At 40.0% G+C, this 27,225-nt stretch overlaps 1 protein-coding gene across 2 annotated transcripts in view; it reads left to right on the top strand.

Annotated features, from left to right (window-relative positions):
* Positions 1 to 1,638: 1,638 nt before the first annotated feature.
* The window catches only part of gnao1a (guanine nucleotide binding protein (G protein), alpha activating activity polypeptide O, a), a 99,429-nt gene continuing 73,842 nt past the window's right edge, over positions 1,639 to 27,225 (top strand). Inside the window, exons 1-3 of one of the 2 annotated variants that reach the window (XM_044192005.1) lie at positions 1,639 to 2,683; positions 3,492 to 3,534; positions 24,666 to 24,807. In XM_044192005.1, the coding sequence (XP_044047940.1) occupies positions 2,566 to 2,683; positions 3,492 to 3,534; positions 24,666 to 24,807 (303 nt within the window). In that variant the 5' untranslated portion in view covers positions 1,639 to 2,565. The remainder of the gene's footprint in view (positions 2,684 to 3,491; positions 3,535 to 24,665; positions 24,808 to 27,225) is intronic. The other variant, XM_044192004.1, reaches the window with a different exon arrangement.

Below are 27,225 nucleotides of genomic sequence, written 5' to 3'. Positions count from 1 at the left end.
ACAGCTGCCTCCCACGGCGTCTCTAACTGAATGAGATGATGTTCATGCATACATTTGCGACATTATATAACACAATTGTCCTTCATAAACTGAAAACATTATCTTAAACTAAACAACATACTATTGCTCCAATTACAGGCCAATTCAATACCTTTTCAGACATAAAAGAAGATGAAGATAATATCAGCTTTTTCATAAACAGACTGGAGGTCTTTAATGACTATAGACAACCTGGACAACTGAACTCAATTTAGCCTACATAAAAGAGAAACGTTGACTTGGAATATTGAGAATATTAAGTTACATCAAGTTACCAAAATTAATGCTAAACAAAATTAAAAACAGAATCCCCAATGATACAGGTTTTAGAGGTGTATAAATATAATATGCTAATATAATATAAACAAGGTCACAACAAAATAAGGGAAAAATGTCAATAAATCCAAATGATCAGCCATCATTATTTTTATTATGTAAACCTGTACTTTCACACTGTGACATGTCAACATATTTTCCATAAAAAATAGGCCTATTATATAACTATATATTTTATTCTTATTCACAAAATATATGGAAAGTAATAACAAGATAATGTAAGAAGTATGCTACAGCCACGCAAGCGACTCAGCGAGGCTGTACTAAATGTTAAATGGTAACACCAGCATGCTAATATGCTATGCTAATGCTTACATGTGCGTTAATATTTATTTTTTATATTATTTTTTATTTATTTTTTGGCTACATGTTGATGTTTTGCAGGTATAAACTTTATCATGTTCACTATCTTAGTTTAGCATGTTAGCATGCTTGCATTTGTTAATTACCCCTAAACACAAAGTACAGCTGAGGTTGATGATCATAAGTTTTGCAGGTCAAAACCAAAATACTGGACAAATTAAAATCCAGACCTGATAATGGCGCTATATGGAAGGTGAAGGGATCACCTAAGATATTGCAATTCATTCCTGAGGGGGACTTGAATGTCTGTACAAAGCTTTATGTCAGTCCATGCAATAATAGAGACATTTCACTCAAACTACAAGCATCATCCTCATGTTTGCTCTAAAGAAAAATTTCATGGCAATCTATCCAATAGTTGTTGAGATTTTTCTGTCTGGACCAAAGTGGCAGACCGCCTGAAAGCCTGACATTGCCATCTCTAAAGCCATGCCACTAACATGGCTATAGAGTATGAATATGGAGAACCAAAACATTTTCAGAGTAACATAGGAACAACTGTTATCATGTGACCGAAATTAGGTACTTAGGTCACAAGACAACAACTGAACAACTTCCATATCTGCATGGCAACTGAGCAAACTTCATCTGCTGATGAAGGCCACCTGATGTGGCTGAAAGCCCTGGAAGATTTCCAGGAAGTGGACCGTTTCCAAGGCTAATATTGAACCTTCAAGCTCTAAACATGTTTATTTGTGGATAAAACATTAATATTTATGGATGTAACATTAGGCAATTAACAATATGTTCATCAGACCAGCTAAGATATCTTTAAAGATGAATAGAATGTCCACTTTAGCTCTAATTGGCTCGGTCAAGTACACACCTGTGACCGCATAACAGTTCATCTAGATCTAAATATCCATGCGCTGACAGAAAAGTCACTGTTCACGCGCTTGGCTAAATGTTTGCTGACGTTAGCTAAACCATACAAATGAGCTTTTTGTTGCTCTTGACCTCATTGGATAGGTGCGTTATCACTTACTTCAAATATTTCTTCAACACGCGCAGTTGTGTTGCAACGGCATTTTATATTTATTTCCCATTTAACATAAAGCCTGATATTGGACTATAAAAGTCTGTAAAGGTACTGTATAACAGTCCACCACCAGGCCGCGCCACTGCGCGTGTCGCTGCGCTTCCTCCCTCTTAAACCGCTCTGACGTCACCAACCTGCAATCGAACGAATGAACTGACGAACGACCGAGTCCCTACCGGAGCTACCGGGAGGCAGTAGCGTTACAGAGCGAGTCCCCGCCGCCGCCCCGGAGGAGCCAAACGGAGGAAGGTCCACTGTGAGCCGCCGTGAGAGAACGCCGTGCTGGAACCAAACGATGCGAGCGCTGCTCTCCGCCGCCCACTAACATAAACTATCGACGAGTGGAGAACAAGAGAACCGTTACCGTGATTTTCCGACAGAAAACAGAAGAGAGACGGACGGACGGACGGACGGACAGACAGACAGACAGACCACCACCGAGAAACCCGCTTGAGAAGCAAACAACTGCGGTGGCTACATCGTGTTGTTTTTGCGCGGTGGATCAAACCGAGCGGATCCTTGATTTAAATGCTTTAACGGTGCCGTATCCGCGGCTTGAGAGCGAGAGAGAGGGAGCTGCCCAGAGAGCAAAAGAAGGATCTTAGAGGGGTCGAAGGCATAACGTTAGCACAGAAAAGGAGTAAATTAACCAAAAAAAAAAAGCAGAAAAAAAAGGATTTGCAACCAGCGTTGTTTCCAAGCACAAGTTTCATTGAATCCACCGTCTTATTGCTTTTTCTGCCGTGGATCCCGGAATCGGTAACGCTATCAAGCTGTGTTCTCTAACCATGGGATGTACTCTGAGCGCAGAGGAGAGGGCGGCTCTGGACCGGAGCAAAGCCATCGAGAAAAACCTCAAGGAGGACGGTCTCACCGCGGCCAAAGATGTTAAACTGCTGCTGCTCGGTAAGAGACGCCGGTTGAATTCCCTACCGTGGGGCCTGTAGAGCCACGGCAGAGAAATGAAACGCTTGGGGGAATGAAAGGTGTGGTTTGTGGGGGCTGGGCGTTTGGTAAGTGCTGATCAGAGACAGTGGTGGAAATGAATATAAAAAACACTTCTATCATGAGCTAAAAAAAAAACCCGATATGAACAGAAAAATCAATATACTGGCAAAGAGGCATTGATTTGCTTGATCTTGCCGTCTTATTAGGCTACATCACTTTGAAGCCACCTGCTATATCAGGATTTTATCCAGTAAAGACATGCCAGGTGGGTGTAATGTACTGCAGGAAAAAGATGGGAACTCCATCAGAGATGATAACTGCAGATGGGTGCCAGAAAAAAATGGCAGTATGCAGCAATGGAGGGCCAAGCACAGCCAGTGTTGGTTCATTGGTTTGGGGTGCGAGATTGATTGATTGATTCTTTGTGGGAAAGAAAGTAGCCTGCAAGTGTTTAATCCATTTATCCATTTGACTAAGTTAAAAGATGGAGGATGGAAGGAGGGAATTAAAAAAAAAGGGTGTTGAGGAAGAAAGGGTGCAGCCACTTTCTCCATCTTTTTATCTCCACCCTGCTGCATGCTGTCCTTATTCACTTTTTAAGAGGCTGATTCTCCCTTTCTTTCTCTGTCTCTCTTTCTCCCACCCCCTCCTCTCTCTCACTCTGTCTCCATCTTGCTCTCTCTAACACACACACACACATACACATACACATACAAACACACGCATACACCCTGTTTACATTGTCTTCTTGTCTCTTATCCCTCAGGGGCTGGAGAGTCAGGGAAAAGCACCATCGTCAAACAGATGAAGTAAGTGTCTAATAAGCACGGTCTAATAACCCTATAGTGTGTATGTGTGTCCCTTTCTCACTCTTTCTTTCTGTCTCTGTTACGCTCACACACACACACACACACACACTTCACACAGCCTGATCTCAAAATGAGTCTGTAGCTTTTCTTGGAAAAGGATGACTGTTGACCCTATAGTGTACTAACTGGCCTTTGTCAAATGTCTGACCATGCTTCACTCTGTCAACCCTCGTCAAACATCTGGTGTCGCTCTATGTGGGTGGAAAGACGTACCAAATTGGGTGTGGGGAAAAAATAATGTAGGTGCAGTGATTTACTGTACTGCTGTGTATGCATGGGGTTGCTCTATCATATTATATGGGCTGTTTATAAAAGACGTTACATGCACTTCAGTCCAGTCATAATAGCAGTAGCTTTTCCTGAACTGGCTTGAAATAGTTGCTTTTCCTACATAAGCGTGCATTAGTTAAATGGTTCAGATTTGAGGTGTGGTCATGTCACCACACTTGGTTAAAAATAAATAGTAATGCTGGAGCAAATTTAAGCAATTATGCTAACATCAATTTAAACTCACTTTTTAGTTGTAGTCACACATTATTGGTTTTAGTATTAGTAAAGGGGTGTTTCTATGTCACTGATTCTGTGATCTCAGGGGCAGAGGTAACCTCCAATCGCACACTTGTGCACTTTAATGCTGCCGAAATGGTATACACTGTAGGTTTTGTATTAAAAGCTATAGTAATACAATGTGGAGGGTTTAGTTGGTGTAGACTTGAGATTCAATATTTTCCACCTAGCTTAACAAAAACACATGTTAATATTTCCAGACCAGTGACTCTTCAGACTTTAGCAATGAGTTTTAATGACCAAATCTTACTTCTATGTTACTGCAGTATTACTGTATAATACTGTATTTATAGAGCTGAAACAAATAAGCCATTAATCAGTTAGAAAATGAAAATGAGTCAGCAGCTATTTTGTTAACAAATTCATCGTTTAAGTTATTTTTTCTCGCAGCAATGCCAAAAATTAGATTGGTTCCAGCTTTTCAAATGTGAGGATTTTCTGCATTTGTCTGTTTTTATGTCATTGGAAGCTGAATATCTTTGGGTTTCGGATTGTTGGTCAAACAAAACAAGACATAATAATAATAATAATAATAATTGAGAAATTATTGTCGTTAATTGCGGCCCTAACATTTTTTAACCCAAACTATTAAAGAGATACTTTTGTTATGGCACCATCAGCTGCCACTGGCTGCTGTAGCCTATAATACCTTTTATGTAAATACCATGTAGCCTGTTGGCTGTGTCAGTGCATGTGAAGGCCTACTTACTAACCAGGAGTCAGTCCAATATAGCTCAGATAAAATACCACCGCAGTACTCCTGCTTTACTCCCGTAGGGATTTAATGTGTACCTGCGGTACTTGCTGTGAGTTTAGTTACTTAATTAAAGCTGTCTCGTTTTTTTCTCCTATGGTATCATTATAATGTCTTTATAATACTCCTATAGGGACCTATCTGCCTAATGCAGAGTTTCTTGCAAATGTATCATACTTTAATAGTATTTTTGTATTTACTATCACTGCAATAATCCTATAATATATCTACAGGATTTACTATAGTTTTTTTTTTTTCTTCTAAGGTTGGCTGCACATCGGCTGGTACATAAACAGTATACTCAGCCCCCCCCGTCATATTATCTGTAATCCAGTCGTGACATATGGTTTTTCTTCAATCTCCTCTGCTGCGTCATTTTACAGACAACAGAGTGCGTTTTAGCTGATAATAGGCTTTGGTTGTGGTCATACAGTATAGTGACAAATCATATGAGGACATGATTCAGTGGATCCAGATTAGCCTGTTTCTCAGCTTCCATCCAGCAGCACAGCACATTCTTCACGCTGACTGACCAATGCTCCCAGTGGGTTCATTGTGTGTATATATATATATATATATATATATATATATATATATATATATATATATATAGTAGGCCATAACCTTTGGAGCAACTGAATTCATAGAACGCTTTGGACTGTTGTAAATCACACATTTATGTGATTTGCAGTGATGCAAATAGGTGGTTGTGTTAGTCCATATATGTGTAAGCCTATTGTGCTAATATTGCAGATAATTTATTAGGTGAACCATAAGGTTATTGCTGCTTTACACTCATTGGAATACCAAAGACACACATTATGGGTGTACAAGATTACTACTATTAAATTAATTTTACCGTATTTCCTGACAGAAAGAGAGCCATTTTCCTTTCAGCGGGTTCACACTATAGGCTGACATTTTTTGGGAATCCTGTCGGTCACAGGATTCCTGTGGGATTGCAGCCGGATGGGAGTCACTTTCACTATTCATCACGTGACTGGGACGGGACAGGAAAAAAAATCAACGGGAGCGGGTGGGATGGAAATCATAGGTCCATTTTTATATATAAATATGCAGTTCTAATAGACACTATTTTCTGATTTTTTTAAATTTTTTTAATGGAGATGGGACAGGAGTCATTCTTCCAGGATTGGGACGGGACAGGAATTTTCTTTTTAACTCATGTCATGAGATTGGGATGGAACAGGAGTATTTTTGTGGGAGTGGGGTGAGTGAAAATAACACTCGCGTGTCACCCTTTAGTTCACACCATGCTCACTTATTCAGTCATTCCAGCCATGCCACCTCTGTGTTTCTGTTGTCTGATTACAGTCTTCAAGCTATTCTTGCTTATGCTTATGCATGAGTTGATGAATCTGCATCTGGCAGCCAACATTGTCTGTTAATTGTTGAAAAAATCCAAGGTTTTATTTAATACACGCTGCATGCTTCTCAGGGGCAACCTTATTCTCGGATAGAGAGCTATCTGATACAGTGTGCCCCAATGAAATTTCTTCTTGATAAGGTGTACTGACCATGAGACCATTTGTTGTGGGCATGTCAGAAGCTTTACACCAGCCTGCCATTTTCAAAGTGATTGATTGAGTGTATGAATATTTTTCACAATATATGACAATATATTTTTCACAGTGTTTGTATTTCTTTACAAAGGGCATCTGATATTATAGAGAGGAAAGCTGCTTTTCAAGTGGTGGACAGCGCCCTGTAGGGAAGCCTTTACGTTCCTGTTCAGAGACGCTCTGCTATTTCCGGAACCGCATCAGAGGAGTGGAAAGCCCTTACTGCATTTTCTTTCACAGTGCTTTGAACATCTGGGGCGTGCTCAAGTGACCAATTGTGGGTGGGTGTGTGTGTGCACTTTCTTCAGAGAGAGAGAGAGACGGAGATGAGTGGATTAGATTTAGATTTTATGGCGTGTGGATGGGGCAGGAATGACGAAGCGTAGAAGAAAATGTGTGCCTGTGCAGAAAAAGGGAATCTAAAGGAATAACGATTTGCTTGAGAAATATGTGAATGACTGGATGGTGTGTGTTTGTGTATACATGTACATGATCGCCTATCAGTGAGTGTAATATTTGGGCCAGCAACCCGAGGGACATGGTCATGTGTGAACAACATATCTCTATCTCGTGCATAGAGCTGTGTGTGTCACCATCTGTTTATGGAGCCTGTGTGTGTTTAGACATGTGCAAAGGTTCTCTCGCTGCCCAGCTGGCAAACTGACCTCTCCAGCAGTTGTGTGTGTGTGTGTGTGTGTGTGTGTGTGTGTGTGTGTGTGTGTGAAAAATAATTTAATGTAGTAATATTTTCAGATAATTGAGCAGAACCAAGGAAACCACTGCCTGGCAAAGCCGCTCCCCAAAAAGTGGGGAGAAAGATTAGAGGTTCTAACCAGTGGTGGGTTTAAGTGTGGCCCCCCTCCCCTTTGTACTTTTTAAATGATGTGTGAGTTGTTTGCTCTCTGCCCTTAAAGGTTGTGCTTCAAGGGGTAGTTGTGTAAGGGCAAACTCCAGAGATGGGTGTAATTGTGCCAGGGAAGATATGAATGACTCCTGGTTAACATGCCCAGAAGACATAAGACGTTTCTTTTTAGAAGTTTAGCTCATTAGCAAGTAATAGCTAGCATGATTTGTTACTAAACAAGCCATTAAACACAACATAAGCCTAACTTTAAGCTAGTTTTTAAGGTGCTGCCTTTAGCTATGTACTCCTAAAGCCTAGCTGAAAATAAAAGTAGGAGTATCCTTTTAAATCTGGAAACTGAAATTGCTCACTTTTTTTGTTTGCTGGCTAAATTATTAGTAATTTAGTTAGCAGGTTATCTATATTATTTATTTTTTGGTATAGAGATTACAGAGAAGCAACCAAGATTGTCAGTGAGAAACCAACAACAATGAGACACTAAAAATAGCAGAACAGCTTAAATGATTTTTAACTTAGGGAAGGACTAGAGTTGAGAGGATAAAATATGCTGTTTGTGTAGGTCAGAGAAAGAAAGACCAAGTGAGTTAGACTCATTAATCTAAAAACATATAATTTAACAAATAACTAATATATACAGTATGCACCTTAGGTATTTAGCCAAACACATAAAGAAATGTATGTATTTTATTTCCCCCCTCAATTTAGTTAACTCTAGGTAATCATTTCAAGCCCAGAGTTGTCTTCTAAAGGTTGTTGTATTGAAGTAAGATTTAGATTTGTGAGATGGACTGTTTCTTTAAAAAACTGAAAATATGATGTTGCTTACCTTTCTTTTTTTATTGATTGGTTTAGTGGTTGTTCAGCTTACTCATCATGGTTAGTAACACTTAGTCTGCAAAAACAGTTGTATAATATCTCTGGAGGGAGTGCTCCAGAGTTTGAAAAATAACCCTAATGATGTTATCAGGGTTATCTTGACTTGGGTATAATAGGAAGCGTGCGTTACAAACTGGGGCATTGTGTTTGAAAGACATGGTAAACAGGGAAAGTGTAATGAAAGATGCTATCCAGTTGCATTTTGGGGAATATAGGATCCAGTGTTTTTTGAGCTTTATCCATACTAGGGACTAAAAGTCAGGATAACTCTGCTTTAATTTAGATCGTACTAAGTTGCTGGAGTACCCCTTAAAGTCCACATTTTTATTAGTCGTGTTTGGGTTGAATATATAACCACATATTCAGCCCTCTGGCTCCAGACCAGTCCAGGTACTTTGAAAAAGTGAGCACAGTGAGTCTTCCTGACATCTCTAGGCCACCTGATAGCCAGAGGAGTCGTACCATGACATGTTTTCATACCTGATTTAAATCTCTTGGTAATTTCTCTTTCAATCATTAACAGTCTACAAACGATATAAAACTATATAAACTGTCAACATAATACGTGATAGGATAAATGCAGTTTATAGGTGCTGAATAGCAGCAATAGAGATGGCCTCTATTGCTCACACAACAATGTTTATTTGTAGTTCAATAACAGACTCACTATTTTATACCCAAACAGGTGAGAGCTAATCTGATCTATCATGATTTCATCATCCTTGTTTATAGATGTTTACAGTGTCTGTAGTGTCAGGACTCAAGAAACATGGACAATCATTCCTCATTTGTAAATTGTAGCCCGAATAACAAGGCTGAAAGACTTTGCCAAAAGTAGCTTTGTTCAGTATAATTTTATAATAAATTGTTTGCCAAATGGTATGTTAAAAACACAGGTCTGTGTTTTTGTTTTGTTTTTTGTTGGGGTTTTTTTGTATGTGCAGTCATTTTAGAAACTTATATTTTGTGGTGCTCTTGAATTTTATTGCGTTAGACAGAAAGGTGTTTCTAAAATTTTGTCTACCTCCAATCTAAAATCAAAACGCTGTTGTTTCTTGCATTTTGTTTAACTCCTTGGTTACTGCAAGGTGGGGGGTTTATGTTGTGATTAGGCTATCTTTATTAGTTGTCTGAAGTATTTTCCATGGAGTATTTGCTAGACATTATTATTTCAAAGCTGTTGCAAATGATAATACATACTGAACAGTGCTGTCAGGTAAAAACCTTTCGCCCTGATCACAAAGACATTATCCACTGGGTTTTGAAAGGATGTTATAAGAGGTGTGACACTTTCTAAACCTATTAAAGGCAGCCGTCCGTGTCAATGAATGTACACAGAAAATAAACCAACCTTGAATTCATTGATATGTTTTTGACAAATTATTTTGATTAGAACTTGGTAGTAGTGAAAAAGTTGTCCTCTGTCATTAGGATTTGAATAAAAGAAACATCAAACCCATTCGGTCAGTCAGTCGCTGAGTGTAGAACATACAGAGCTTCTCACTCTGTCTTTCTCCTTTTCTTCATCTCTGGCTTTCTCTTTTACAATGTATGTGTGTGTTTGTGCCAGGCTGACATGATTGGAGGCGACTGGCCGAAGGGAGAACAAACGCTCTCCGTCCCTCACGGCTGCACTGCTTCCCACAGGCTGTTCCCACCGTGTGTGTGTGTGGTTTCTCTACAACAGGAGATAATTAGGTTTAAGCCTCAGAAGAGGAGAATTAAAGGGGGAAGGGGAGGAAGATGGAGGGAAAAAAAGGTGGTGGTGTTTTGTGCAGAGGGGGAGACGGGGGTTATAAACTCCCTTTGTGTATCCCTATACACAAAGGGAGTTTTAATGAAGAAAAATAAATGTCCAGTGCATAGACAGAAAGAAAGAGAAGAGCAGTCTGTAAGTGGGGATAGAAAGGACTGAACTTACTGGAGAAATTAGGAAGTTTGGTAAAGTGGTGGAAGTAATGTTGAAAAGAGGAGTGATGAAGAACAAAGTGAGGGATGAAGAGAGAGGCAAGAGTACTTGGGGGGGAGAAGAGGAAAAAAATGGGAGGAGAATTACAGGAGAAGCAACCAGGGAGGAAAATTAAATTTTTCTTTTCAAAGAAGGGTGAAGTGATGTTGGAGTGTGAAAAGAAACAGGAGAGAAGAGGATAAAAGGGAGGACGAGTGTGAATGAGGGTGGGGAGGTAAGAGGAGGGAAGCGAAGCCATTTTGAGCAAGAGGAGAGGGACTGGCAAGTGAAAGAACATATTCTCACTTATTAAGCAAGCTAGAGGAAGTGACAAAGGCAAACAGGGACAGGTTTGTCACGGACAGAGTGCAAAGGGTACTCCTCTTCTGGACTATGTTCTCCTCGATAATTATTAGCCTCCTTTTCCTGCGATGGTTAGACACAAGGAGGTAAAATAGAGAGCAAAGAAAGGGTGGCGGGGACTCATGCTGGCACCAACTCAAGTCTTGCTTGAAGACACAGTCTGTAACTGGTCATCTGAAACAGTCCGTCAGCCAGATAGTCATCCTTCATTGGTTAAATATAGCCGTGGGCGTGCTCATAACCGGAATGATTTGATTGGCTGCCTGAGTGAGCTGTGAAATAACAGCAAGGCAGCATCTCATGATAGCTGTGTTCGCATGTGCTCTCTAGCACGTCCAAGCAGTCTTTGATAACAGTGTGTGTATTTAGCGTTTGAATCCTATTTGCATTTTGTCAATAGGCAGACAAACAACAAAACTTTATCAAAGCACACACACTTAGACACACACACACCAACCCAAATGAAGAAACTTCCACTCTTCTCGTTTTCATCTCATTTTGTCAAATCTCTTGAACTTACCTCATTTACCCCGATCTTAAAGTTATCTCCCCGGTCTTTCTCATTCCTTCTTTCCACATGATACACATTTCCACACTATCTTATGTCTTCTGCACAACTTTGCACAGTCAAAGCACGCTTATAGTAGGATGCTTTTAGACAATTTCTATAATAAATAAATGCAGCAACAGCTAAATGCAACAATGCCATTTAAAGATAATGACACAAATGTAACATTTAGAGATATTGTACAGTAGATGTGTGAAGCAGCTGACCTTTGACAGAAAAGCTACCACTAAGACCATTTTAAAAGTTTGTTAAAAATGTTGATACGACAAGAAGGCTTTTTTATAATACACTATAGACTGTGTTGAGTATAAATAGCCTTATAGGCTCTACCATTGACCAGAACCGCACCTATAAGACCAATGGCTAGTTGACGATCCCGTACGATGACATATCACCTGTGTTTGTTTTGGTACTTCCAACCATCAGTCATCCAGGCATCACCTTGAAATTCAACATCACCGCCTGGTTTTGAGTGATGAGCTCATTAATCATTTCTAAAGTTCATTCAGAAAAGTGACGAAATCAGTTCTAAAAGCAAATCAAGTTGCCATTGACTTAGTACTTCTACATGTCTTATCACCTGGTTGATAGAGAACGCTCATAGACATCTTTTGGCTGATATCATTGGACTGTCACTACCAGATGCTTTAACTTAAGAGAGTACGCACATCAACTTTAATAATCAGTTTCAGCACCGATGTGGCAGTCCATCCTTCTTGCTACCAGATAGCCAGCCAGCCCTCTTTAGTTGTGACCTGTAAACTAACTGGGATCTGTATGCATTTACCTGTCACATTTTAATGCCACAGTTTACGGGGCTGGCATAATGTAGTCAGCTGTAATTTTCTTATTTGTGCATGTTATCACAACTTGACTGTGCTGTTTATACATTTTACACATGGTACAAAAAATGTAAACTAATCAAATGAATTAAATCACCTGTCAGCCATAGATTTCCTTCCAAAATAAGATGCGTAACACTTGAGTAAAAGGTTGTTGCTTCTAGGTGTCTTGTGCAGGAGAACAGGAACGATTTGGTGATTGGTATCAGATCAGCTGATCCTCATGACATTTAAATCGGTGATCTGTTTTGGTCCTTAAAACACCCCTCCCTCTGAATATAATGAAGACTCTGGAGATAGAGGCCCTCATGCAGTCACAGCTCTGCAGATCTACAGTTTTCCAAATGTCTCAGGTGTGGAGCACCACAGTATGTGTCCTGTCAGAACGCATTAGCAGTTTAGTTACTGGTGGTAACACAGCAGTCGCTTTGAATATAGAGCAAATCTTTCTGTCTCTCTCTACATTCATGTCTTGTTCTCTTCTTCTGTTACTTTTTTTATTATATTAAAGGCTGTTTTGCTCTAAGCCATGTCTGCTCTCTTTCTTTCTGTCTGCACAGTTGTATGAGACCAGGTCAATACGACTGTGTGTGTGTGTGTGAGTGTGTGTGGTCTGCACGCTAATCGGGGCTTCTTATAAAAAACAAAGGTCTTTTGTTGGAGGAAAGTGTGTGTGTGTGTGTGTTTCATGTTCTTATATCCCAGTGGGGACTTTAACCTGAATGCATATCAACCCATGGGGACTTGTGTCACAAAAAAAGTGTTTGTGTGTGTGCTTGTACATTTATACAATTATAATTGAGTGTGTTTTTTCTGTCTGTGCTTTTGTTGTGTGCATATGTTGATGTGGTTGTGTAAGTGTGTTTTTTTGTGTGTTAGACCTATTTGGCAGATTTCATGTCAGTTCAGCGCACTGCGAGACAAAGGAGTCTTGTTACAGAGGCCACACTCAGCTGATATAAAGTCAGCTGATGGTGACTGTGGCTGGGTTTGTAGCTGGAAGAGTGTATGTTTGAATGCATGTTTGTATTTCTGTTTGTATAACCTAAGTGAGGACAGAAATGTCAGGAAACAAATAAATCTGTAGATTTTAGTACTACTTTACTGATTTCTGTGAAAATAACGTAATTGTTTTTGACACCTGGTCGGACAGGTGTTGATTCAGTTTTATAATAATACATACTATTTTCTGTTGTTTTTCCCCTCCATATATCTGTATGTAAATAATGTGGACAAAGTATTAGAAAGAAGCATAATATAGCCTCAGGACTGAGTCAACATACAAGCAGCTAAAGTTATAGTTGAACAGAAACAAACAAGTAAGAAGTACTACTGCATTGCTTCGCATTACATCATACTGGTGGTTTTTTATTTGTCTGGTCACTCTGTGTAAATCCAGAAAAAACTCTTTTTAGCATATGATTCTTAGATTCCATTTTGGTATCTTGCAAATACAGGAAGTAGATGGGTAAATTAATGTCTTTATCTCATCACTGACAAAATGTGAACATATAGAACAGACCACTTGATTGTCTCTACAGGGCTGTCAGATTTTCAAACAAGACTGAGAGTCTACAGCCATGCTTGCAGCTCTATGAGGCTGTTCTGGTACTTTTAGCGAAATGCTAATGGTTAGTTAACAAGCAATGCGAACAAGCTGATGTTTAGCAGGTGAAACATTTACTATGTATTTTAGCATACTAAACACAAAGTACAGCTGAGGCTGATGAGAACATCATTAGTTTTGCAGGGTCATAAACCAAGGTATTGGACACATTATAGTTTTGAACTGATTATGGCACCAGATGGAAAAATTAAGGGATCACCAGAGTTACTACAATTCATCCATTCATGAATTGTACAAAATTTCATAGCAATTCACATAATAGTTGTAGAGAAACCACTATAAACCACAAATGTCAATGTTGTTGTTGCGCTAAATGAAACATCAGTGGAACACCAAAGTCATTAGAATTCATCCTCTCAGCACCAGGGATATCCCTGATTTCATGGCAATTCATCCAATTGTTGTTTTTCAGCTTGAGTGATGGACCGACTGACACTGCCATCCCTACGTTGCTTGCATGGCTAATAAAAATCAAGTTTGAACGAATCACATCAACCATGTAATTAGTTCAAATGAACTGAATATGAACAGATGATTACACATTGTATATTTTTTCCCACGTTCAAATAGTAGTTCAAATTTCAAATGAAAACCCCTACTAAAAAGACAAACAGAAGCGTTTTGGTGTGGCTCAGCCAGACCAGAGCCATCTATCTGGTTGCTGGAATTCAGGAAGGCCCCATTCGTTTGTTTCCACTAGATGGCCGGGCTTTCCTTGGTTTGAATCACTCAAAGTAAGTAATTAATATTGACACAGGGGAAGACAGGAAAGCTGAATAATTACATTTCGACCTTATATCTGGGACAACCTGATTAAACCTGTGGCCTTACTTCTCTCTCTGTCTCTCCCAGTCTGTCTTATTTCAGCAGCCTGTCTGGAGGTTCCATCAGTTTACCAATGACTCAGATTGCCAGTAACAGAGCACATGTTGACTTATACAGGCTGTTATAGTGATGCTATCAACTGCTCCTGGAACAACCACTTCCCATAATTGTGCTGACAACTGGAAATGCAGAACATGTTTTATTTAATTTTTTACATCACTTTATGCATACTTTTCTGTAACTCTAAAAAGAAATCCCTACATTGTTTGTACTTGTTTTCATTGGCTATTGGTTTTCCTGCATTTCACAAGTGACATGTTTATAGATTCCTTTCCTTTGAAGTCTACTGGCACCAGAAACTACAAAATATGGCCGTAGCCAAGATTTTCAAAATATCAAGGTCTGTTAGTACCGGCCAATATAAAACACTAAGTGAGCTTGGCTCAACAAATAGATTAAATTGAAAGGTGCAAGAAACTGCAAGTAGCCTAATAATATGAACTGCAAACTGTACAGCAGGTTAATAAATCGACCAAATCTTCAAAAAACAGACCCAAGTGTGCTTAATGGTAGCTAGCTGGAGGAAAAAAATGGTGCTCGTAGTTGGCTTTTCTTGATCTGAGAAGAGAATCATATTATTTTTGACTTTGCTGAATTCTGAGTCCCCTAAACCTTTTATGTCTGTTTTTAACTGGGACCTTTTTACAAATTGGGAGTTAAAGACGGCAAGATCCAACCTGAAATATACACACCTGACAGTTAAAGCATAGTGGTGTGATTAGATGAGCCAGTGAGCCAAAATTACAGTTGTAAAATGGTTCCAAGAAATTTACCACATATGGCCTCGAATCTCAGCAGCTGTATCATCATGGCCAGCCAACAAAAATACTAAGCAGAAGTTTACATTTTATTCACTCACATTTACCAAATAGTGATATCTAATGGGGGTATCTGCAAAGGGGATGAACATTTAACAAGCTTAGACCTGTGATTTACAAAAGTACAGTGTGGAGACTAATGCTACCGTTGGTTTTCCAGCCAATAAGAAAGATTTTGACTGTATTTGGCATAGAAATATTCATAGAAAAATCCCACAAATAATAACTGAATTACAAGGCTTCAGTGCAAGGTTTTGGGTGTGACTCTCTTTGCAGCTGTTGTTACCCAACTGTTAATTAGGCAACAGTTATGAAACTGCACTTTCTGCCACTGTCACACAAAGTTTTGCCAGGTGAGCACTTGAGTGTGTGTGAGTGTTTGTGTGTTTCATGTTCTTATACCCAGTGGGGACTTTAACCTGAATGCATATAAACCCATGGGGACTACATGTGGGGACCTCAACTTTTGTCACCACGGGTAGAGACTGCTTTTTGATGGTTAAGACTTGGTTTTAGGGCACAAGTTATAATTAGGTTAGGGTAAGGGTTAAGGTTAGACACTTAGTTGTGATGGTTAAGGTTAGAGTATGGGGCTAGGGAAGGTATTATGTCAATGACTGTCCCCCACAGGGATAGTGAAACAAACGTATGTGTGTGTGTGTACATGCTTTTGTGTTTCCCTGTAGAAATCAGTCACTGGAGAGGGAGACAGGGTGCATCACCACTGTGTTTTTTAATTAATAGTTAATTGCAAATGGAAAAGGAAAGGACGCAGGAGGAGAGGAGTAAAAAAGAAGAAGAAATAATTAGGAATGAGGAGTGAGAAGAGGAAGGAAGAGAAAGGGAACAAGTATGATGTTAGTGAGAAATAGAGCGAGAGTGTGGGGGGGGCACAGGAATAAGGGATGAAAGAGGACTTGGCAGAGGAGAGAGGCAGATAGAGATTACATGTGACAGTGAAGCACAGAGATAATGGCAGACAGATTTAATGAGGTCTTCCCAGATGTAATACCGAACTGTAATTATTCTCTCCTGTCTGTCTGGGTTTATACACATGTGTGTGCCGCTCCTAACATGCCTGCTGAACTAGTGTGAAGCAGACTGTGTCCCTTGGCACAAGAACTGTCCATCAGTACATGACCAAAGCTGGAGCCAGCACTCCTCCCTAGCAGAGGATACATTTTTAGACTCAAAAACTGAACAAGGGTGGAAACTCCTAATCTTCCTGTCACAGTGGAAATGTTGTGGCTCTCCACATTATACTGGTCATTAGAAGATAAGATGTAAGTGACATTTGAGAAGGCGCGCAGTGGTCAAAGGCTTGAGCTTTTTCTTCCTGGGAGAATTTATTTTTAAAAGTTGTAATCAAATATGCAAATGTAGACTTAAATCAATAAGTTTTTCTTAATAGATTGCTATTAAACCTTTTAAGTGCTTCACATGCGATCTCTGATTCAATAGAATACAATAAGAAGAATTTTAACAACTGTTAGACCAGTATTGTAATATGGCATCTTCTGTGGCCATGAATTCAGTTTATTAATCAATTATGTCAATTTTATTCAGTTTTGTACCATTTTCTCATAATGTGTCACGAACAAAACTATGAACCTCTGCGAGTGCCACTGTGTCTTACTTTGGACAAGAGGATTAGCTAAATGGTTACAAGACTGTCCACAATGACACTAGTGGCTCTGTGACGCTGTACTTTGACACAGCGGTGCTTTGAGCTAAATGCATTCGAACCCTGACACATAACACCAGAATTACTGGCTTTGCTCTGGAAAAAGGAAAATAACTTCTGTTGTAATGAATACTGGTGAAAACCTCACAGAACTCATTAGGATTCATCCCCTGGACACCATCAATATTCAAGTACCAAAATTTATGGTAATCCATCCAATAGTTGAGATATATTAGTCTGGACCACAGTGGTGGACCAACCGACCAACATTACCATCCCTGGAGCAACGCCACTAGCATGGCTGAAAACATGATACAGAGCCCAGGGCATGGAGGTGTATGTGAGAGTATGTGGGCTCAGGATGCTGCTGCTTGACCTCAAGGTGTGATTGCAAGTGAGTGGAGCCAAATGACAGAGCAGCTGATGCCTCCATTTCACTGTGTGTGTCAGTCAGGGTGGGGGCTGTATTACAGACACCTTTTGGTTATTTATAGCTTCTTTTTTCTGATTATCTCCCTCTTCTTTCATGCTCTCTCTCGTACCCATTCTCACCCATCACATTTTTTGTCCCCTCTTGCTCCTTCACTCTTTGCACTTGCTCTAACGCTCCCCTAAACACTCACAGACACACACACAAACGCACACACGCGGTACACGGTGTAAGTGTCTGGCAGTGTTGACAGGAGTTGGTCTGTGTGTACTTTGTCACGACTAAGAGCTCTGTCGACAAAGACCACAAAGTGAGTGGATGCACAGCATAGCGATAAAGAACCAATCGCACAGGGTCGTGTGTGTGTGTGTGTGTGTGTGTGTGTGTGTGTGGTTGTGTCAGGACAAACAGTGGTAGCTAGCAACAATGCAGAACAGAGATAAAGACCTAATTGCACAGTGCGGGTTGTAGGCTTTGTGTCTGTGTGTGTTCACATGAGTAGGTGTGAGGATAAAAATATGAGTGTGGGGGATAATGGGAGACAGAGAGGAGAGAGGCAGGCATGTTGTTTTTGATACAATATGTATATATGTGTGTGTGTGTGTGTGTATGTATGTGTTTAAAGCACATACAGCAGAGAAGTCTTATACGGACCACAAGGTCCCCTCTGTTAGTGTTGTTGTCGCTTGTTTTTTATCTAGCAGTTTGTGTTAATGGTAGTCAGAGATGCTGACCTTCTGTACTGCTGTGTATTGTAATTCACTTATTATGTACAGTGTTTGGCTTTAGAAATTAAAATGTAAATGCCACAGCCCCAGGCATTTGTCTGTCTGTGAGTCTGATGACAGGAGCCACAGAGTCACCTTCACATAAAAGTTCTACATTTTAGGGGAACTGAGGACACTGGCCTTTTTTTTTCTTTTTTTTTTAAGATATAAATCTTTATTGTAAATGCCATTTTGTTGTAGACAACCACACATCAAAGGACTGACAGGATGCTTTGCTGACATGCTTTTCTTTATAAACTGTAGAAAAACATGGCAACACATATGACCCTGAGGGGAGGTTTTGATCGGTTCAATTCACACCACTTCTCATGGGGGGATGGTACAGAAAAGTGGTTGTCATTACTTAATTGCCTATAAGCTAGCCAATTGGCGTGACTGGTTCAGCTCGCAGGCTGATGCTAACATCTGCTGAGATGCATATAATTTTTCTCCACAGTTGCATCCCTTAAAGGCAGCTGCATTGCTGAACAAACACTCTTACAGCTTGTTTAAAAAAAACACTTTCATCAACTTCTTTTACTTGAATTTATAAGGATGTGAAGTACATTAAAAGAAATGTACTTCAATGTGGTTGTGGCTCGCTCGCTAATGGCAGGTGGAGCCACATGGGCGTGACTGAATACTCAGCTGCTTATAAGGGTGGCCCTCCTCACCCACCGTCCTAGGAAAAAAACAATATCCTTGACCAATTAAGTGATCTTCTATGTGTGATTAGCGCTTCACTGTCTTTGTTAGCTACTGGAACCAGAAAATCCAAAGCACAAGTGTGTCCCGAATCCATGCTGCATACTAATTCTAAATTTTGAATATGTAGTGTGTTTGCACTGGGAAAGTGACAAAATGAAGTATACTCAAACCAGACAGCACGCATGCTAATTACAGCCAATTCTTGATCGTGCTGTTGATGGACACCATTTTCCCACAGTAAAAAAAAATTACAATATTAAGTATTAAATCTTACGAAGTTGAATTGGGAGTGATATTCCAATGTTTGATAGCTGTCCAACGTCACACATATAGTATCATTTCCTGTTAGTAGAAAATGCCTGGCCTCATTTAGACAGTTTCACACACACCAAAAAATTACATTTCTTATTCAAAATGTAATGATTATCAATTTTCAAAGACCACCACAAATACCGATCATTTAAAGTGATTATTAATTGCTTACTGACACCTGTCGTTACACTTAACACCTGCTATCTGGCTTCCAAAATGGCAGCCACATAATGATATCACGGAATAATATCGTGGTTAAATTGCCCATATGTCTGTCCCTCTTTCCATCTGTCTGGCTCGGTGTGAAACTAAACTATGTTTCAGGTCAACGTGCAGATTGTGCCAAAGCTACGGGAAACTGCACAAACACACACACACACACACACACACAGTGCTTTCTCTTTGCTGACAGAAGGGCTTGGAGAGTGGGTAATGAGAAAAGGTCCTCATGCATGAAAGCTCACATCAGCAGGTCAGCCAGCCCAACACACCACACACACACACACACACACACACACACACACACACACACACACACACACACACACACACACACACACACACACACAAACAAGTCCTTGATACACCTCTAATAACACTTGCTACAACACTAATCTTAAATTTTTGCTGCATCTCAACTGTATTCTCTCTTTTTTGTGAGTATCCTTTCTTTCTTGCTCTGTCACTCTATCGTTCTCTCTCTTCCTGGGTTAATAAGGATAATGTATTCATTTTCTAGGAAGACTGTAATGATTCTGCTGTCAACCCTCCCACATTGACTTCTACTTTAGCTGGTTAAAGATCATATGGAATATTCATTAAATTCCACTCCAGGTTTAGAAAAACATCTCACAAATGCATAGTTGGTTAATATCATATGTCTCAAGTTAGAAAGATAGACTCCTGATGCACTGGGTTCTCCTGTTTCAGGAGTCTTATTTTTTTAGGTTCTCATTGATTGGTGTTTCACGTAACTGTGAAACACACATCACCCTCTTTCTTGGGATCTTCAGCTCAACACACATCCAATTGAGAGTTTGTCCTCGTTTCACCTCTCCGGTGCAAGGAAAGATGGAAGGAAGAATTTTAGAAAAAGTGTCTGGTTGGCAAGTCATTAAGACTAAAAAAAAATCTAGGTATCTGTTTTCAGATGTGATGCAATATATTATGTGTGCAATTTTGTAATGTTAGCGGATGTGGACATCATACAGATAAGAATAACCCATTTATTTGTCCAAGTTCCAGTGTATAGATGTGTGCCTTGGCCCTCTGTGTGAAAGTCACCAATGTAAACAGAAGCCTGGTGTATTTATATGGGACTGGCAGGCTGCCTGATTGATCTGAAACATTACACTGCCCAGGACCATTGCTGTCCTCGAGACCACAAACACACAGACTCACACAACATAAACATGCTCTCACACACACACACACACACACACACACACACACACACACACACACACACACACACACACACACACATAAACTTGCATACTAGGGCTGCACAATTAATCGCATTATTATTGAAATCGCAACATGGCCATGTGCAATATCCAAATCGCAGAAGCTGCAATCTCTTGATAAAGGTAAAATGTGTGACAAAACACCATTATACTGAAGTACTGTAGTGCTGCAGAGATGCCCTGGCCTATAAATCTTGTTCTCCAAATGTAAGGAAACCTGTTTGTTTGGTACAGACCCCAACAAATGTCACATCATCATGATTTGAATCGTTTTTCAGTGAAAATGAAAATTGTGATGCAAAAATGAGCATTCCCACTGATCATGAATCATGTTGCAATTGTAATATCGGTCAAAATAATCGCAATATGATTTTTTTTTTTTTTTTTTTTTTTTTTTTTTTTTTTTTTACCGTATCGTGCAGCCCTGTTGCATACAGATGTATAGTGGCACATAGTGTCAGATGTTCAGACACACACCCTGCTGAGGTGTTTTTGAGACAGAGCAGTGTGTGTGTGTTTGTGTGTAAGATTGTTTGCTTGCCCATGTGTGAGAGGAAAAGAAACTAATTAAAATGTCATGGATGAAATCCCACTGAACTATTTGAGAATGCCACGTTGTTGCTTCACACTTTCAACATTTATCTGTGTAAGATTATAAAGATGCAGGATATTAATAAACTGCTTGGTGTTTTTTGAAATGCATGTCTTAATAATTCCTTTAAGTCATCCTCTAGGAGGGGCATAGGTACACAGTCAATGATTGTGCACACCATTTTGTCCTTTAATCAACAGGGTAATAAAATTGGATAGTACTTGTGGGGAAGTTTGCTTACAGGTCTGCATATGTTGTATAAAGCACTTTGCTGCTCTAGAGTCTGATAAAAATCAGTGTTAGTTGGTGCTGAAGACTACAAGTTTGGAAATGAAAAAAATCTGCGGGTGGGGAGTTAGAAAGAAGTGAGTTTACCAGACCTCTGTAGTCAGCTCCTGATTTCAGCTTGAGGCTAGCAACTGAGTTGCATTGTGGGGAATGTAGGCGCCCGGTTTTGACAAGGAAGAAGATTGCATGGAATAAAAAAAGTTTCAGTTTTACCTATCACCCTCAAAAAACTTAATTACTTTAACTGCCGTTTTTCCTAGTATCATTTACCTGATGTGTTCGCTGACTGTACAGTTATCCTGTCACAGCATGCAGTCAGTGAGGATTAGTCTGGTGCAGGTTGCTTTCAGACACTAACATAAAGACCTGCACAGCCTGTTAAGAATAACATGTTTGTTCCCCTAACGCTAAACTGTATACATTTGTTTACAGAAACAGGCGAGACGCTAACACTAGCAAACCCCCTACAATAAAATATGCGTGAGGATCATGCACATCCATTGTAATAATGTTAGCCACAATCAGAATATTTAATTTATGACATCAGTGTTTACTTAGGTAGGGTTGCAACGGTATGAGATTTTCATGGTACGATAACTGTATCACGGTCTCACAGTATACAGTATTACACAATTATTATTATCAGTTACAATGACCCTTTTGGTTGAACAAATGCTTTATTATCATTTCACAAAATATTATGTCCTGACAAAACTTGAAACCTTTTTTAAATGGAAGTATGTGTGAAAAGTCTCCCTTTTGAAAATAAATAAAAAGATGCAAACGCGCAGGTGAGATTCTCTGTCCAGTTGCATTTTTTCCCCAATACCTGCAATATCATGCAGCCCTGTTGCATACAGATGTATAGTGGCACATAGCTTTCAGATGTTGAGACACACACCCTGCTGAGGTGTTTTTGAGACAGAGCAGTGTGTGTGTGTGTGTGTGTGTGTTTGTGTGTGAGATTGTTTGCTTGCCCTTGTGTGAGAGGAAAAGAAACTAATTAAAATGTCATGGATGAAATCCCACTGAACTATTTGAGAATGCCACGTTGTTGCTTCGCACTTTCAACATTAATCTGTGTAAGATTATAAAGATGCAGGATATTAATAAGCTAAATTTTTTCCCCAATACCGTAGATAAGCAAATGTACTTGGTATACTGCTGCAACCCTACATACAGTTGAAGTAGTAAGATTAAAGAGCTACCAGTCACACGTTCAATGGAAATTTGGGAAAACGTAGGTAGGCCTCTTTCTGCTCGATTAGAGCAGTTAGGAACAGCACAGTGACATTTACGGCTCCATTGCACCCAGTCATCGTTGTTTTGGTCACTCCTCTGAAGCAGCAGAACTTCTTTAGTGACAAGGGTCAGCCTGGCCGTGTGAGCCGTAGAAAAAGTTAAGTGTAAAAAGACAGCCAATTGAGCTGCGTACTTCAGGTGGAACTGAAGAATTGTCTGTTTTTCCAACTCTTGAAGCTAAATACCTCGACTTTACGCTCATAAATACAAGGCCATTTACATTGAGTTTTTTGAGTGCATATTTTCAGATTCTTTTACACACGTACAAATCTAATGCACATTTAGAGATTAGTGTACACATTGACAAATCTCTTCCAAAGCAGAATACACATTTGCACATTCCGGTACGCATTCACAAATCTGAGTACGCACATACGGATTGCGATACAGTTTCACAGCTCTCCACACACATTTGCATATATTATTGCTACAATAATACCCCCATAGATTTCAGGGGGCAGCCACTGTACCTGATTATGATCTTGGTGGTCTTGGAAGTAGCCTTTTGCTTCCTCTGAGTTCTTCCACTTGCGTCAAAAACCTCTCTTTAAATTTCAGTTTTTTTGAAGGAATTTTGAATTTTGTGACACTTGGACTTTTTGGATTAATCTGTTCAAAAAAAGGCTGGGTACCAAAATGAGGTACTTTTATGGTGTAGACTGAAAAGCTTTGACCTCATCAGCATCAAGTCAAAAAGGGCACTTGTTTCAAGATGTAGACTAGTGATTGGCTTGCTGTGTAGCATACATGTGGTGGGCAGGCAGGTAAAACAGTACTTCCTGTCATCAGAGATTAGTGGGTGGCGCCCCGCATTGGCAAATCTCTAGGATGTGTCAGGAGGGCAGAGTCTCAGTAACACATTTATACTGGGGGATAGCAATAGATACAGGACTAGACAAATGTACTGTAAGTTGATAGAGATGGGTATAGTTGTTTGAAGATGTGCTTCAAAAACGAGAGCTGGGTTCGATCCTCAGTCCTTTCCATGTGGAGGTCTTGTTCAGCCTGATTAATTTATGTGTGGGGATGTTGTCTATCTGAATTGCCTTACAATGTTGCCCCAACCTGTATCTGCCTGTCTGTATCAGGCAGTTGTCTTCTGGTGTCCTGTCTGTTGTTCTTGGCTGCCCATCTCTCTGTCATCTCTCTCTGTTTGACTTTGTCTGATTTGTCCATCTGTACAGTCTTTCCTCCTGCCAGTCTGTCTGCCTGACTAACTGTCTAACTGTCTTTGAGTCTGCCTGTCGGTGTGTCCTTGTGTTAGCTACAGTGAAAGACAGCATGACATTTAAAACAGCAGGATGGGCTGCTGCTAGCACTGTGTGCCTAAATGTCAGCTTAACCTACTGGTTATGGACCCTCTCCCTCCCCCTGTCCCGCTCTCTCTTTCTTTTGTGTTTTGTCGTAACCCTCCTTCAACCACCTGTGTTTCTCTCTCTAACCCCTCACCCCCATTCTTCCAAGACCTTTTCCCTCCTTTATTTACTTTTCTTACCTTTCTAGTATATCCCAGGAACAGCCACTGCATTTGGCACCTCTGATGTCTACATGATCGTATTGTTCTTATTTTAATAACTTTAAATTTTTGTAGTGTATGTATATATCTATCAATCTGTCTGTCAATCTGTTGATTTCGGGAAGAAAAAAAATTATCTGCACACTAGTATACCTGGCTATACATGCTTACTTGATGCCTATGATTTCTTGTTTTCTGTATGTCTGTATAAGGAGTATGCATGGGGCTGCTGTTACTGTGTCTGTGCACAAAATCAATGCCAAACCAACTTGACCCATCGACTAATGCGCGTGCTTTTGTGTGTGTTTAGGATCATCCATGAGGATGGTTTCTCTGGCGACGACGTAAAGCAGTACAAGCCTGTCGTTTACAGCAACACCATCCAATCTCTGGCTGCCATTGTGCGTGCCATGGATACACTGGGCCTGGAGTATGGAGACAAAGAACGGAAGGTCAGCACCCGTCCCCCATGCTCTCACACACACACACACACACACACACACACACACACACACACACACACACACACACTTTCCAAACATGCCCGCCAGAGACATACAGTAGAATCGCATACATACATAGCGACATATACACTTCCATCAAGACCATCAAGATAGAGACCATCACAGATGGAAATATCTCAAGACTGTTTATATTCTCAAGTCCAAAACTGTGACCTGAATCAGACTAAATGAAGATGTCAATCAACATTACCACTGAGCTAATGCTCCAAATGCTGAGCTCCCAGTCCTGAATACAGCAAGTAGCCACTGGATGAATGCCATGAACTGATGTAGTTCAGGGAGAGGTCACCGTGTGCCTTACACAGAGTTACTGTCTTTCAACCAAAGCACCAGGAGTCCAGCTCTTGTATCGGACCTGATAAAGTGTCTCTGAGCAAGACACCGATCTCTAGCAGCTTCGGGTCCTTGTTCCGGCCTCTTGGACAAAATATATCTCTGAATGGGGACTGACAGAATATCGCATTATTTTGATCAGGTCGCTATAATTGTAGTGAATCTGTCTGACTATGTGTATGGTAAATGTGCACATTACTGTAGGTGGAAGGTGCTGTTAATGTCACAGCTTCATAAAGCTGGTGTTACAGCACTTTGTTTTAGAGAGCTGAAGGATGGTGAGAGATCCTCACAACATTAACATTTTCCACACACACTGATAAAGAAATGTACAGACTGTTTTTTTAAATTATCTATCAAAAGACCTTCAGGAGCAGCGGTATAGCATTGCGAAGGACACACTCACAGTTACCATGCCATAGGCTCAGTTGATGGTTAATGCTCACCTTCCCCATGCAGTTGCAATGTATACAGTTTTGACTATAAATATGTTTATACAGCAGGGTGCAGCTGTGTGTGTTTTAGCAGCATAGCACATATTATGCTGTCAGCTGGAGCTGGATGAGCAGAGGTGAGACTTCACCTCTGCTCATCCAGCTCATGTGTTTTTCCTTGTTTGGGTATTATCCTTAAAGTGCTTACCATCATTTTTCAGGCATGAACTACAATCCACAGCACTAACAGCAGCATATTGATAGTTTGGATAGTAGAAGAAATGCAAAGATGATGACAATTTCTTTTTAGTTTTTATTATTTGTATTTATTGTCAATTTTTTAAGTTCCTTATGATGTTACAAATCCTTTCTTTCTTCTGGGGTTTGAGGACCAACTTTGACTTTGTTATTGAATGTCAGCTCTTCATCACCCTGGGTCTTTTATTTATTAAACTGTCTACACCAACATTGATTCGGGGGCTCATGGGAAAGGCTGCCAACTAACCCCATCATGCTCGTGCCAAAATTCCTTCCTGCCAGTCTAAGTTAGTCATGCATCTAAGTCCTCTAAATCCTAAAGTACACAAGTTCAATATATGATACGGTAATTGAGGATTATGAGTCTAATCCACAGAAGAGCATCAGTTCTATCTCAATACGGAGCAATGGGAGGAGATTAATTAGAGATGTAAGGACCATGAAGACGTAGTGTTGCATTATACCAACCTCTCCTGGCCTGTGCCTTAGTTTTAGGTCCCACAATTATTATTACTCATAATTCAGGCTATTAGAGTTTTCAAGAGTTGTTTTGTACCCTGTTTTCAATGTGGGGTGTGAAGGGCACTCCAACTGGATTACAGTGTTTCCTGTCTGGCATTTATATGGGCAGCCCACACAAACAAACTTGGCCAAAAGCTGCAGTTTGGCTGAGATGTGATGGAATGGTGCGTTCAAATACAATCATATTTGACCTCTCTAATCAACTTTGCAGTACATCAGATACAAGCTCATATGTTAGCTCTTAAATGTAATGCTGTTGGGACAAGTGTTGGATGCCAGAGCTTTTCACCATTACATGACAACCCCTCCCCCCTGTGGAAACTACTGAAGTATGTATGACAGATGGTATATTTAATGGTTATTTATTTTATTTATAGCACTATCTTGTATTAGTCTACAGGATATTAGACCCCGTCTACATAACAAGCAACCTTGCATGGGTTATGTTAATTACGTGCAAGACTTTAATGCTATATACGAGGAAACAGCGCAGTTAAAAGTTCCCTAATCTAATACAATTACAATTATACCATATCCTGTACAGTTATAGTGACATTGTTGACAATGTGTTGTTGGTAAAGATGATGAGGATTAATGGCATAATAATAATAAGTGGCAGTGTTGACTTTACTGTTCACTCACTCACTCTCACTCTCTCACACACACACACACACAACCACTCTGACACGTGTCATTGGCCTTAACCTTATCCAAAGGCAAAGTATATTTTTAATCACAATGAATCTATTGATACTCAGCAGAGTAGAGGGCTGAAATAATAATACACCTATTGATTAGG

Source organism: Siniperca chuatsi, linkage group LG4 (genome assembly GCF_020085105.1).
Source record: "Siniperca chuatsi isolate FFG_IHB_CAS linkage group LG4, ASM2008510v1, whole genome shotgun sequence".
In the NCBI taxonomy this organism is placed as follows: Eukaryota; Metazoa; Chordata; class Actinopteri; order Centrarchiformes; family Sinipercidae; genus Siniperca; species Siniperca chuatsi.
Note: the sequence above shows the minus strand (reverse complement) of the source record. Positions and strands in the feature narration are given on the sequence as shown.